The sequence below is a fragment of the Saccostrea echinata genome, unplaced genomic scaffold (genome assembly GCF_033153115.1).
Source record: "Saccostrea echinata isolate AGI-Se365-2 ecotype Australia unplaced genomic scaffold, CSIRO_AGI_Sech_v1 ptg000001l, whole genome shotgun sequence".
Taxonomy (NCBI): domain Eukaryota; kingdom Metazoa; phylum Mollusca; class Bivalvia; order Ostreida; family Ostreidae; genus Saccostrea; species Saccostrea echinata.
In genome coordinates this window covers 24,903,592-24,918,049 of record NW_026889750.1, presented here as the reverse complement: position 1 = coordinate 24,918,049, position 14,458 = coordinate 24,903,592, and the positions used below count along the sequence as shown (strand labels likewise).

The window sequence follows — 14,458 nt, the reverse complement described above, 5'->3', positions numbered from 1 at the left end:
TTTGCAGAGTGTCATGTCTCACAAAGATGACAGATAGTTGCAAACTATTTTTTCAATGTAATAAAAAACACCGTAATTATTAGTGTTGATGTTTTATTAGGCTGCACCTTAGTTTCCTTCATTAAATAGAGTGCCCCACCAGAGCATGATACGCCCATCAAATATTGTTAAATTATCATAAACAGTATAGATTCATTTGTTTGAATGACATCTTAGTGAGACAAGGCAGTCTGCAATTTGTTGTAAAGATATAAAAATTCAAATAAAAAATGTACAATAAATAATTAGTTTAAATTATATTATACAATATCATATAAGTTTTAATTATTATATACAATATCAAATTAGTTTTAATTACATCAAATTTATCTTGAAAGTAAGACTAGCCAACAAGAACAATTCAATACAACACAAGCAATTAATTAAGAGACTGATTCCTTTTGCCCAATTCCCAAGAGATGTTGATAACACCTGCTTGATCAGAGATGCTCTACCAGTTATCTCCTCACACTAAACTCATTAATTTCTCTCTAATTTGACATGCAATTTTCTGCCATCAAAATTTTCCTTGACCAGTGCCTGATCATTACACCCATGGGAGAGGTGGAATTTTTGTTGTTACAGATTGCTGTAAAGAACATAATGAAAAAAATAAGACTAGTATTTTCTTGATTTAACACTTTTTTAATAAAGATACTGCAATACTCTGACATCTTTTTGGATTGTGTAATTTAAAAGTTAAAAGACATAGTTTTTTGATTCTAAGTCTAATGGTTTTCTAGTTATGATTTTTCCATATTTGGCCATAGCGTCTTTATTAAATGTCAGAGCGACCTGGTTTTAATGTGCGACACACCTTCTACCCTAGATGTATCAGCTGACAAAGTTTGATAATTCTAGGCCTAATAGTATTAAAGTTATGAGCTGGACATGAAAAAGCTAACAGACGGACGAACATGAACGCTATAACATAATACGCCCTGTCGTAAGACGGACATATAAAAATATATTATGAGTAATTAAATTTTCACTGTAAATGTTTAAGGAAATTGTGAACACCTCTCACATCTAGAAAACATTAGTGATTTGGTACTTTCTCTGAAAAACCCAGCGGGGGGTATTTGTCCCTTTTGGACAGTTCTAGTTATATTTTAAAAGATTTTAATGAATTGATATCCTTGGAAATTTTGACAATTTATTCTGTATACAACTTACACAAGCATGACCACTCATTTTGTACTGCTTAGTTTTTTGACCAAGTTTTTTGTGTGTCATTACTTTTACACCTTGTGTAGCCTAAACTGACTTTAGAGTACATTAAAAGAGGGGCGCCTTTTGCGTATACTGTAGAATATCACTATTCGTGGGTCACCCTTACCCCTGAATTTACATCCCCACTATTGTTTAATTTTGTAAAAGTATTGATTCATTGAATCTACCATATAAACAAGTAACCAAGTTACCCACGAAATTACATCCTCACAAACAAGTAAAATTTTGCTTGCCCAAAAACATTGACCCCCATAAAATGATTCCACGGTAATCTACACAAATCATTTTAAGAAATCATTTAAAGTTTATATGCCCAAGCAGGCGGTTTGGTCAGCTGACCACAGTGGGCAAAAGTTGGGCAGATAGGAAATGTTACATTATATTGAAATACCTTGTCAAACTAGAGGCCCAGGGGCCACATCGCTCACCTGAGCACTGTGGTGAGGAAAAATCAGTTTAGTATCGAAAAGCTTAAATGCATAAGTGGTCCCAACCTACCCCTGAAAGGGAGTGGGGGGTATGATTTGAACAAAATTAAATCTACACCAAGGATGCATACATAATTTTTTGACTGTGACTTTTTTCTCTACAAGTTCAAACTTTCATTGTGGCCCCACCCTACCCCTGGAGGTCATGATTTGAACAAACTTGAATCTACACTATCTGAGGATGCTTCCATATAAATATGACAAACAGTGGCTTTGCTGTTCTTGAGAATATTTTTAAAGATTTTTCCTATATATTCCTATGTAAAACTTTGATCGCTCATTGTGGCCCCACCCTACCCCCAGGGGTCATGATTTGAACAAATTTGAATCTACACCACCTGCAGATGCTTCCACATAAATTTGACCAATCATGGCTTTGCTGTTCTTGAGAACAAGATTTTTGAAGATTTTTCCAATATACTCCCATGTTAAACTTTAATCATCCATTTTGGCCCCACCCTACCCCTGGGGGTCATGATTTGAACAAACTTGAATCTACACCACTTGAGGATGCTTCCATATAGATATGACCAATCATAGCTTTGCTGTTCTTGAGAAGATTTTTCCTATATATTCCTGTGTAAAACTTTGATCGTCCATTGTGGCCCCACCCTGCCCCCGGGGGTCATGATTTGAACAAACTTGAATCTACACTACCTGACAGTAATTCCACATGAGTTTCCTTTCCTGGCCCATTCGTTCTTGAGAAGAAGATTTTTCAATAATGCCATTAATTTTTGGCTATTTCGTAATTTTCTCCCCTTGGAGGAGGGCTTGGCCCTTCATTTGAACAATCTTGAATCCCCTTCACCCTAGGATACTTTGTGCCAAGTTTGATTGAAATTGGCCCAGTAGTTCTGGAGAAGATGAAAATGTGAAAAGTTTACAACAATAACAAAGACGATGACAGACAACGGACAAATTTCGATCAGAAAAGCTCACTTGAGCCTTTGGCTCAGGTGAGCTAAAAAGTACTATTTATTCAAGTTTGATCATCTTAACAGTAAATAAATGACGACATATGTAACATTTCACATGGTCAAAAGTATAATACAACACTGTAAAGAATCCACAGAGGTATCAAATAAAACAATGAGCAGAAGCTGAAAATGTTCAAAAGTGATATGACCAACAACCGACAAACAGATAGCAGCAGATCACCTGAGTGACTTGGGTGACCTAACAAAAAATACCATTTGGACACAGACAGGGTTTACAGACAGAGATTACTATTGAGCATCTCTGCTAAAAGTTGTTCAGAAAAATTCAAAACAGGTGAGCATATTTTTTTTTTTTAATTCCAATAATTTATCAATACATATTTTCAGTTCATAACAAAATGTTCACATCATACAAATACAGTGCATGCACATTTGTATTTCCAAATCAGGTGTTTAGGTTTGGCAACATGTTCCCTTGAATCTCTTCCTTGTATACCAAAAAATATTATCATGATTTCTAAACCTTTTTCAAATGTCATAAAAAATATAAATAAACTAAATGAAATAGAAATTCATTTCCAAATAGGATTTCCAAAAGGATTATATAGGAAATAACATCCTCTTGAATGCACAAATGCCTAGTGATGTACCTAAATCTTGTGTGAGAAAACAAAGTTAAAAGAGGCAACATTTGAATCTCAAATTCTTGTGAAAAATTATATACACGCTGTACTCCTGTTTTGAGGAACGTCGTCTTCCCTTACATTATGAATTACACTGCTGTAATTCTGTTAAACACTTCATTTTTTTTATTTTACAAATTAGTTTATACATCTTAAAAGTAGACAAAAACATCACAGCATTTTTCCCTTGCAGTAATACAACTTTTTGAAGGAAACAGAAGTAGTTTGAGTTTATGTTTAGAATGTTTCATGTTTTACAAGCACTGTCTAAGATTAAATCAGATTAAGAAGACAACATCATCTGCCAGCATCACTTGATTAGCTTCCATCATTTTGTTGATTGCTCCAAATATTTCATCCTCTGAGTATTCATCACCATAGTCTTTGGAAATTTGACCTTTCACCTTTTCAAGTGACACAGATTGGGCATGCTCAGATTTGAAGAGGTTTAACAATGATGTTCTAAAGTTTTTCATCCTGAAATAAAATAATACATTAATTCACTTGAAATTTGCAAGCATGTATAAATTATGACTGCTCTTCAAAATTTGGTTTAGCTGAACAGATTCATGAAATTTAGGAAGATGATATAAGATAGAAGAGTATTTAAAATTCCATTTCATGAAGTCTTGATTGCAATGGTAAGCTCCCCATCTGCTTTATACTAAATGAATAGGTGGGACTGAAGCATACAGAAGCCCTCATTATCTTGAACTTATTGGGACGGAGATATTCAAGTTTCAAGATATCCAGGTTAAAATATATGTACAAAGATGGTTGGGACTTCCACCTGACTTCCCATTACCCATGATATTCGAAATATCGTTTGAGATATCGAAGTTCAAAGATATAATGCAAGTATGATTACTCAAAATAGGGTTAAACCTATCATCTATGATGGTCAAAGGTCAGGGCATAGATCAACTAATTTCATCATCATTTACAAATGATATCATTTCCTAATTTAGATGACAATCAAAACAAGAGGTGTTGTTAACAAAGTTACAAAATACTACCCCTTGCTGCAGTTTTTTTGAAGTGCCTATTTGCCAATTTTGACCTTGAACTTGCCAAAATGACCTTGGTTAATAAAAATGACATGTCCTCTAATCACATTTATGAGTATAATATGGACATCCAAAATTCCTCCAATAAGAAAATTATGAATCTGTCACATATTTTACAATTTTTCTGCCAGTGCCATTGACATTGTCACAATGACCTTGGGTCAACACCCTGACAAACTGTCAGGTCATAACCAATCTTTATAGTGAGCATGAGCTTCCAGTGAATTTCCATTTATACAAAGTAACAGCCTTAAAGCCTGGACAAGAATTTCATATATTTTTCATAGAATATACTTTTCTGCCAGTGAGCTTGAACTTGCCAGAATGACCTGGAGTCTAGGTCATGGCAAACCCTCATTTCATAAACTTTGTACCATTACAAAGTTATAGCCCAGTCATAATCAGTATAAGAAATGATCCGATACAATCATGTATACATGTATGTGCTCAGTTTACTTATAATGAGGTTAAGTAAACTGAAGTTGACATCACAATTCGGATGATCCTGTATATAATGTTTGTCACTGTATTTAAAATGATTAAGATCATAATTGATCCATTTGTTTCTTTGAGGTATATGTACATTATTCAATTTTGGGGTCTTCAAAAAACCCAAAGCATATCTATTGTCTAGATAGCTTTGCACTTACTTTTTCTCATCAATATCAACTGTCCCCCGTGTAGGAGGGGCATCAGTGTCCATTGTCTCTTCTTGGGATGCCTTCCCTTTCTTCTTTCTGGATGTTTTCTTAGGCTGAGACTCATCTACAAAGTGTGGGCATAATGTAGGTAATGAAAGATTACAAAGAGTAAGCAGCAAATGAAAACTAATTTACAGTGTTTATGAAAAGATGAAATGCTCTTCGCAGATCCAGTGTTTGAGCTATTTGCATTATCATCCTTCGCGTAAAGAGTTTTCTGAGAACCGGTTGCAAGTACTCTCATAAATGTTCATGTACATGGAGATGCATATTATACCGATTAATGCCTGCTGTTTTACGTACATGTACTTAAACAAGTCTGAAAATTCTTATCAGAAAGCCACTGTCTTAGGTAACCAATAAATACACCAGATCCTTACCCTCACTAGCTGTTGCCTCACTCTCATCGAAGTCATATGGATCATAGCCCTCATCACCTTCCTTTCTTGGTATGTGCTTTTCAGTGGCTACTCTCCTCCTGAAAAGGATAGGATATAATGCTCAACCTAATGAAAAGGTAGGATATAATGCTCAACCAAATGAAAAGGACAGGATACAATGATCAACCGATCAAAAGGATAGGATATAATGATCAACCTAAAAAATATTCAGGGAGCTGGTAGAGGGCCAATATCTCATAAAACTTCTCTATTTACTTTTCTATATATAGGCTATTTACATGTACAATGGCATTTTGATTAAAATTTCTTTTCATATTAGCAAACTACACTGTAGATTTCTCACTCAAACCCATATTAGTAATGACCATCTAACTATGATAAAATGACACCAACAGACAAAAAAGCTTTTTTTCCCATCCTAATTTGACCCATACTGGCTACAGGTTTCTCTGTTGGTTTAGTCTACCTCACAATGTTGTGAATGACTCACTGTTTCTTTTTCTTGGGAACCTCTCCATCCACTTCATCCTGTGCCTCATCCTGACTGCTCTCCCCTTCTGTGTCTCCCTCAGAATTATGTCTTCTTTTCTTCTTCTTTTCCAAGACCTGCAGAATTGAATTGGAAGCATCCAATGAAATAATTCTTTGCAAGTCCAACATTCTATATGAGTCACTCTTTCTGGTTATTGTCATGAGGGATATTTTAGATCTACAGTGGAATCATTTTAATTCATGGGGGCAATATCATGGATTGCTAAAACTTAATCTGTGGGAATGCGATTTCATCTTGGAAGTTTTGTTATGAAAGATGAAGATTATAGATCAATTTTCACCAAGGTTGTAAGTGGAGGATATTCAAGGGATAACCAAGAAATCTAAACCTGAAAACTAAATCACCCTGGAAATATATCATTTCTACAGTAATGATGTTTGCTAATCTTCACTGATGTATTCACTGAAATACATAGTGTACATGTATTTAAAACAAAAAATTTAAAATAGATTATTGTCATATAAGAAATGAAATTTTTTCCTACCTTTTTAAAGTAAGCAAACTGGATAAGTTCAATAGCAGCCTGGGCATCTTCCAAGTCCACTGTTTTAGACAGTCTACACTTGGCATGGGCTGTGGACAATCGAATCATGGTCTCAAGGGTACGGGCTGTCACAGGTGTGGTCTACAAACAATCCATCAACCTTCAATTATACACTAGATGCATCTTTTTTCTTTATTTCCAGTACCAGCTACTCTATCTTATTAATGTAAAATTACTTTTGATAAAATAATAGAAGCCGATACTTAAAGCTGTTAAAATAAGACTACTACCAATCAAGATCGATCAAGGCTGCCAAGATCATGAATTTTAACAGATCTACAGTCCGCTTAATCCCATTAGTGTGGCTCAAAGCAATTTAGACATAAAACCAGACAGAAGATCATGCATTCATCTTACCCTGGCCACATTGTCATTCTGCATATTATCCTGACTGCGAAGTTTGGCGTACTCTTCTGCAATGTGTTCAGCGGCTTCCCGTGTCAGGTTTGGTTTCAGTGCCTTGGCCACATGTATGTATTTCCTCATGAAGGGCATGCTCACTATCTTATCTCTGTACAGAAACGAAATTGCCATTTTTAAACTGGGCACCATAAGCTTTTCAGCTTGTTGAATATTGAGTTTAACTTTACATTATTTCCTATGCAGAGAAATTATTACTTTTTCTGGCACAAAAGGAAACTTCAGCATTAACCAGAGCATATTTTCATTGTTTCACTGTGAGAAGACAAAGTTGGCAAAGGTATTCAGGATATTCTTAATATACTTTTAATCACTAAAAAATTATTTCTGTAACTATGTATATATTTTATTAGTACATGTCATCTACTGGAAAACTTCTTTTTATCATTTTTGCTCTAATCCTCTAATTAAAAGTGGCATTTTTCCTCATTTAAATGGAGGAAGAAGGCATGGATACCCTTTAAGAGCATAGCTTTAAATTTACATTATGAGATGAATAAATACATGTTAGTCTGTTATACTACAGAACATTTGCTCAGCCTTTGGCTAAGGTAACCTAAACATTTTGGTTATAAAATTTAGTTTGATGAGTAAATCATTCTTAAAATTGTACATGCATGAATTTCTTCATTGGATGTCATGTTCATCTTTCAGAATTACTCACTTTTTGCCTTTACTAGGCCCATGCAATGTCTTGTTATGCTTTTCATATATTGGTGTTTCTGAATCCTCACGATCTTCATTTGGGTCAGACGTAGCCAAAATCTCAACATTACTTCCAAATGGTAGAACTGCAAAAAACATATATGTATTAGGAACATATACATGTACAAGAACTAGGCATACAAAAAATTACGTATGTATAGACATGACCATTTATTTCCTAATAAAAATATTCTGATACTGCAACAGTAATTTGTTTTTCCAGATTGTATTCTCATTTGGATCAATCAAAAAAGATTGGATCCCCCCCCCCCCCCCCCCCCAAAATCATACAATAATAAACAGTTCTGTCAACAATTTGATAAGTAAATACTCCAAGTGTCTGTGTACATGTAAGTTATGTAGTGGTCTCAAATATGACCAACCTAGCCATCTGTTAACAGACCTGGCATAAACATAGTATGGACCTTACCCTCTCCATCCTGCTCCCCAGGGGCCCTGTATTGGTGCATCCTCAACACATGGTCAGAAATCATACGATCATGTTCAGGATCCATCTAGAGAACACAGACGTTTTATACTTTAAGACTAAAGATTAATATTAACTGATAATACTGTAATTGATTTAAACAATTTAATAATGAATCTTTTAATGATGAAGCTTGCTAAAAAAACTGAATGGTTCTTGAGAAAAAGATTTTTCCTATATACCTGTATTTCAATGTAAAACTTTGACTCCCTAGAACTTGACATTCAAAACAATTAAGTCTTTTATGTTAACAAACTGGAAAAACTTCTTTTGAATATTTTATTCCAATAACTTGCCTTATCAAGGACAATGAAAAGTAGATCAAAACGTGAAAGTAAGGAGTCTTGAAGGCCTATGTTCTCCATTGGAGTCTTGTACTGATCATACTGAAATAACAGAAAATCAGAAAACCATTATTTATGTTTTAACCCCTCAGACAATCAAGCAATTTTCATGGGGAATCAATATAAATTTAAGTCCTTTCATCAAATATCTGTACTACACATACATTTCAGTAACCAAGAAACACTTGACACATACATCTACATCACACACAAGAAATAAACTAAACAAAAGAACAGACATAGTCACAATTGTTTAATGGCTTCAGACCTTTACTTAATATAAATGCTATGTCTTCCAGTTATTTAGGGGGCAGAATATATCCAAAAAAAAACAAGAAAACAACAACATTTTTTTAAAAATGACATTTATGCCCTCAAGAATTTTTACCCTAATCTACCACAATACCCACTCTTCCATAAACAGGATTAGCTGCAGCCAACACACTACATCTGGCATTCAGTTTGGCATGTATCCCAGCCTTGGCAATTGTTACACGTCCCTGTTCCATCACCTCATGAATAGCAGTACGGTCAATGTCAGACATTTTGTCAAACTCATCAATACACACCACCCCTCTGTCAGCCAAAACCATGGCTCCTGCTTCAAGACGTCTCTCTCCTGTGTGAAAAAAGTTGTAATAAAAATTATCATTCAGAATGAAGCTGCTTCAAAAACAAGTCCCTGATCATCATCTATAACATATAGAACATATATAATGTACTTCAAGTGCAGAATCCAAAGCATGACTGATGCATTATTAGATGCAAAAGCAATCAATTCTAAAACCCCGACTTCGTCAGAACTTGCCTGTTTCTTGGTCAGTGGTGACTGCTGCAGTAAGACCAACCCCAGAGGAGCCTCGACCAGTGGTCGGTATGGCTCTTGGTGCAGTATGTAAAACATACCGCAGCATCTGGGATTTAGCAACTGAAGGATCCCCAATCAACAACACATTAATGTCCCTGTTGATAAAATGAAAAAAAAAAATTCTACCAATCACTCATACATGTACATTATCAACAGTGGCTTATAAGAAAGAACATGGTAAAAGTCTAAATAAGTAACAACAGAATCAATTATGTTTTTCCTGACCCTCTTATTCTGGAACCATTTGCCAGTACTTTCTCTGTCCCACCAAGTAACATACACAGAACAGCTTTCTTAATATACTCATGCCCATGGATGGAGGGTGCAAGGGACCGACTCAAAACATCAAATACATCCTACAACCAATATCATTCAATTCACTGCTCAGCATTTTTAGCTCTTAGATTAGTAGAAATCAGAAGAAAATCTTACTACATAATCTTATACTAAAACAGTAGAATAAATCAGAATATGTATGCTTTGCAATGTTCAAACATACCAATGTTGAAATATCCAGCCTTTTTCAATATGAAACTTACCACATTCTTCTGTTTACCAAACTTTTTGATTTTGGAAACATCTTCTGCAGAAAATGATGGTGTGACTTCTTTACTCAAAAGCTGAATATTGTTAGCGATCAGAATAGTCCTGCAAAACACAAAGTTCAACATGAATCAACATTTCCTATCAAACATAACTTACTAGTAAATCATTTACACAAATTCAAGAGAAGTTTTGTATGCAGTGTCGTTTCTTACCTGAATGTACCTGTTGTAAATCCATTCCTTTTACCAGGCATACACCTGTACATGCCTATCACCTGAACTCTGTCCCCTGGCTGTAATAAACCATTGTCAGAAATGGATTAAATATCATTAAAATAGTAAATAAGTAAAGAAATGATGGAAACATAGCAATGAACATCAGGAACAATAACAATATCGAACTTCAATCTGTGATACACACATAATCAGCTAAGATTTTCCAATATGACCATCTTCATATCTGATAAAATCTCACTGTTACAGTACTCGCCTTGCAAGCATCTACCAGATCGTTGTCGGCTACAATGTCCACCGAGCGAGGAAGCTGTCCAGCAGGAGCTTTCTCGGGCATTTCCTGGATACTAAATGTCTGGTGGTCCTTGTAAGCTGACAACCCATACTCTGTCTCCAGCAGATTACCCTCCTCATCCTTCAAACAAAGACATCATTTGTTTTATACATACTGAATCTTTTATTAAAGCATTATAAAAAGCCCTATAACTGGAAAGAGAACATTACATTAATCTCTACATGCATACACATATATACATGCATCTTTGTCAGTAGGCCAAATGATGTGGAAAGAAATTCGTATGAAAGACAATTGTTTAAATTTCAGTACATTTTTTATTGTCAAATATTATTTCCTATACATTTATTCCTATGTAAAACTTTGATCCCGCATTTTGGCCCCACCCTTACCCCAGGGGTCATGATTTAAACAAAATGAATCTCAATACCAAAGGATGCTTCCATATTAATATGACTAATCATGGATTTGCTTTACTTCAGGAGAAGATTTTAAAAGATTTTTTCCCCTATATATTCCTATGTAAAATTCCATCCCCCATTGTGGCCTACCCCTGGGGGTCATGATTTGAACAAACTTAAATCTAAACTACCTGAGGATGCTTCCTTATCAGTATGACTATTTGGGACACTGCTGTTCTTGAGGAGAAGATTTTTAAAGAATTTTCCTATATATTTCTATGTAAAACTTTGATTCCTCATTGTGGTCCCACCCTAGCCCCAAGGGTCATGATTTGAACAAACTTGAATCTACACTATGTAATGAAAGTTTCACACAAGGTGCAACTTTTTTGGCCCAGTGGTTCTTGACAAGATTTTTGAAAGATGCCACCAATTTTTCACCAATTCTTGATTATCTCCCCTAGAAAGAGGGTGTGGTTCTTCATCTGAACAAACTTGAATCCCCTTTACCCAAGGATTCTTTGTTGCACTTTTGGTTGAAACTGGTCCAGTGGTTCTTGAGAAGTTCAATAATGTAAAAAGTTTACAGACAGACAAACAGAAGGACGACATACAAATGTATTCAAAAAAGCTCACTTGAGCTCTCAGCACAGGTGAGCTAAAAAAAGAATGGTCAGGCAAGAGTGAAAGACAGCTTTACAAAATTGAGACCAACTTTGACTTGGTCAGGTATCAGACCTGCCTTCACAGGAACCAGACTCACCTTGGTAGGGTAAGCTGCAGCACTTGGAAAGGCATCTAGAGAGGTCAAGTCAGTGTATCGTCTCTCCATTGTTTTCTTTGTGGCAGGGCAAAAATGCACACTTCTTACAACTTTTGGGCGGATCAAAGAACCTACAAGTTGTCAAACGTCATGATGTCACAAATTGTTTCTCTTTGGAGACACATGTATCATATGTAGTTATGATCTTTTGTAGCCATGGTCTGTGCTGTTTTTAGTTCAGACGAGTAAACAAATATAACTGAAATACACACTGGAATATTTTCGACAGTAAAAATTCTTAAACAACTTACATTTAGTGACTATTCCTTCCAAACAGACCATGTTGCCAAGGTAACTGGATGTCATTGTTCTAGGAGTCACATGTTTTGCACCGAAGCTATTAATTTAGAAAGAACTTTCATTCTTAAAAGATAACTTTGACTGAAAGCTCTTAAATATATATTTGGAAAATCATTTTGATAATAATGAATTTTCTTATCAAGACAAAGATATGACAGATTATTCATAGTTTTCAAAAAGAAATAAGAGAAGAAATGTTCCTTAACAAATGTATCCTTTACATGTAAAAAATTTCAACAAATACAGTCAAACTTCAGTACCCTGAACATTCAAATACCATGGATGTGTCAAAGTGAGTCGAAAGTTCCAACCACTTTCCTATGTATTCTAACCTTGATATCTCCAATCCAAGGATATTTTGAATTTTTTTCTTGGCCCCATCAAGGTCGAAATAATGAAGTATTAGCATTCGCTACTTAGGGTATTGAATTTGCTCATACCTTCCCTCAAATCCAATGAAAAACTCCTCATGTTGTTTGCTGTATACTGGGTCTGCTGAAGCCACAAATTCTTTTAATGCTTTCTGGAATGCCACAAGCTCTTCAAATGAATCATTCAACAAGCTGGAATACAAAACACAATTTATTTTATAATAATTTCCATTATCATGAATCATGCTTTGAACAAACAAAAATATACACGAGATATATTTAGAAGTTTTTAAGCAGCTTCTGACTTGTGTGGCTCAGTGATAATAGAAAGAAGATTTTTAAATGATTCTACTGAATATTTTTCTAAATACTTAACTTCATCCCTTGATAAAGGATATGGCCCTTTATCTCACAAAACTTGGCTCAAATTCATTTCAAACAAAGATGATTTGAGTCAAGTTTTGACTTCAATTAATCCAGCAGCTACTGAGACGAAGTTTTAAATTTGAAAAAAAAGTTTACACCAAACACATATATGTATATAAAGACTGACAGTCATGTAGATGTACACATATTCCAATGACTTTGATCACTACTAGTACAAACCTTTGTGCCCTTTTAGGATTTTTCTTCCGAAGATCATTGATGTTCACTACAAGTCTACATTTGTCATCGGTGATCATGTCCCTGACTTTCTGCTGGTAGATGCCTTGGTCTTCCTACAACATTCAATATGAACATTCCTAAAATGCAAAAGTACCTGGGCCATCTTTTAATATTTGCCTTCTCCTGACTGACTGGCTAAAAATGGCCGAACTCAAAACTTTTTTTGACCTCCAGGAAAGAATTATTTTTTTATGCATTCCGGAAAATAGATTTTGACAATTCAGCACCGATTTGAAAATTTTCCCACCTACCTACCAACCCAAATTTTTCATCCGAGTTGGGAGAGGGCAAACAAACAGTATTTTTAAGCTGGGCCTGTCATGTCCCATAATATTCGTCTTTTACTTTTTCTAATTATGGAGCTTAAAAGCTGATATTTGGGCTTGCCAACAATTTATCCATATGCTCTCTAGATTACAATAATTTTTTGGCAGTGATGTTCATTCTTAAACAGTACAACAGGCAAATTAATGAACTGAAAATATGACCATATCTTTCTGCAACATATCTATCAACTTCAAAGGTTTGGCATTTCAAATTACAGTAATGAAAGTTGAGACACCAGCTGCCTGTTGGGTCTCCTTAGGTATACAATATGGTGTCCACTCCAACTCTTCCCAACACAGCTTAATAAGTATTAAAGTCATTCTTGGTATGTATGGGAAGTGGTGGCCAGAAAGACTGAAGTTCAGGGGGCCCTACTTAAATATTCTAGTCTGGTGGGTTCGAATTCATCATATTTTCTCCCTCATGTTACATATGCCCCAGGTGAACTAAACTCTTAAGAACCCCCCCCCCCCCCAACACATGCACACTACACACGTTCACATCAGTGGCATTAATCCTGGCATCAAAACCCAATGACCCCTTGGTATGCCAATACCTTCAGTGTTCTGTCTTAATATACCCCCCCCCCCCCCCCCAACACACACACACACGTTTCCATAAATTATACGTAATGATCTGAATTAGAGAGTTTGTGGCAACAACAGATATAGATAACAACCGGTACAGATCACATTTTTGAAAACAATGTCGAATGAAGGTATTACATATAAATTATTTCTGCAAACGCTCCCCGAGTATGAGCTATAATAACCTCTGCTTAAATTCATGTCTGTAAGTCAAACTCCCAGTCAAACATAATTGAAAAAGTCTTACCCCATCATCAAGGAAATCAACATACTCTCTCTGAATATCGATCAAGCGCTGATCAATATCTGTTGCCATTATTAATTTTTTCTTTCTATCTTTTCCCTCTCTGTTTTGTTGACAATGTGCTTATTTCGCGCCGTTTAAATCACGTGACTTCCACTTACGAAGTTCTCGGAGTTCTTCCAAGAAGTGCG

The 14,458-nt window shown here is 35.3% G+C and overlaps 1 protein-coding gene across 1 annotated transcript; it reads right to left on the bottom strand.

Moving 5' to 3' along the window:
• Positions 1-3,044: 3,044 nt before the first annotated feature.
• On the bottom strand, positions 3,045-14,401 carry LOC133187719 (zygotic DNA replication licensing factor mcm3-like). Its single transcript, XM_061323123.1, has 20 exons — positions 14,271-14,401; positions 13,050-13,162; positions 12,513-12,635; positions 12,024-12,109; positions 11,713-11,843; positions 10,506-10,668; positions 10,233-10,308; positions 10,014-10,122; positions 9,700-9,830; positions 9,415-9,569; positions 9,017-9,225; positions 8,559-8,648; positions 8,206-8,290; positions 7,735-7,861; positions 7,008-7,161; positions 6,591-6,731; positions 6,044-6,159; positions 5,533-5,630; positions 5,102-5,216; positions 3,045-3,861 (listed from the first exon to the last, which is right to left on the bottom strand). The coding sequence occupies exons 1-20, from the start codon at positions 14,337-14,339 to the stop codon at positions 3,663-3,665; spliced, it is 2,490 nt and encodes an 829-aa protein (XP_061179107.1). The 5' UTR covers positions 14,340-14,401; the 3' UTR covers positions 3,045-3,662.
• Between the last annotated feature and the right edge of the window lie 57 nt (positions 14,402-14,458).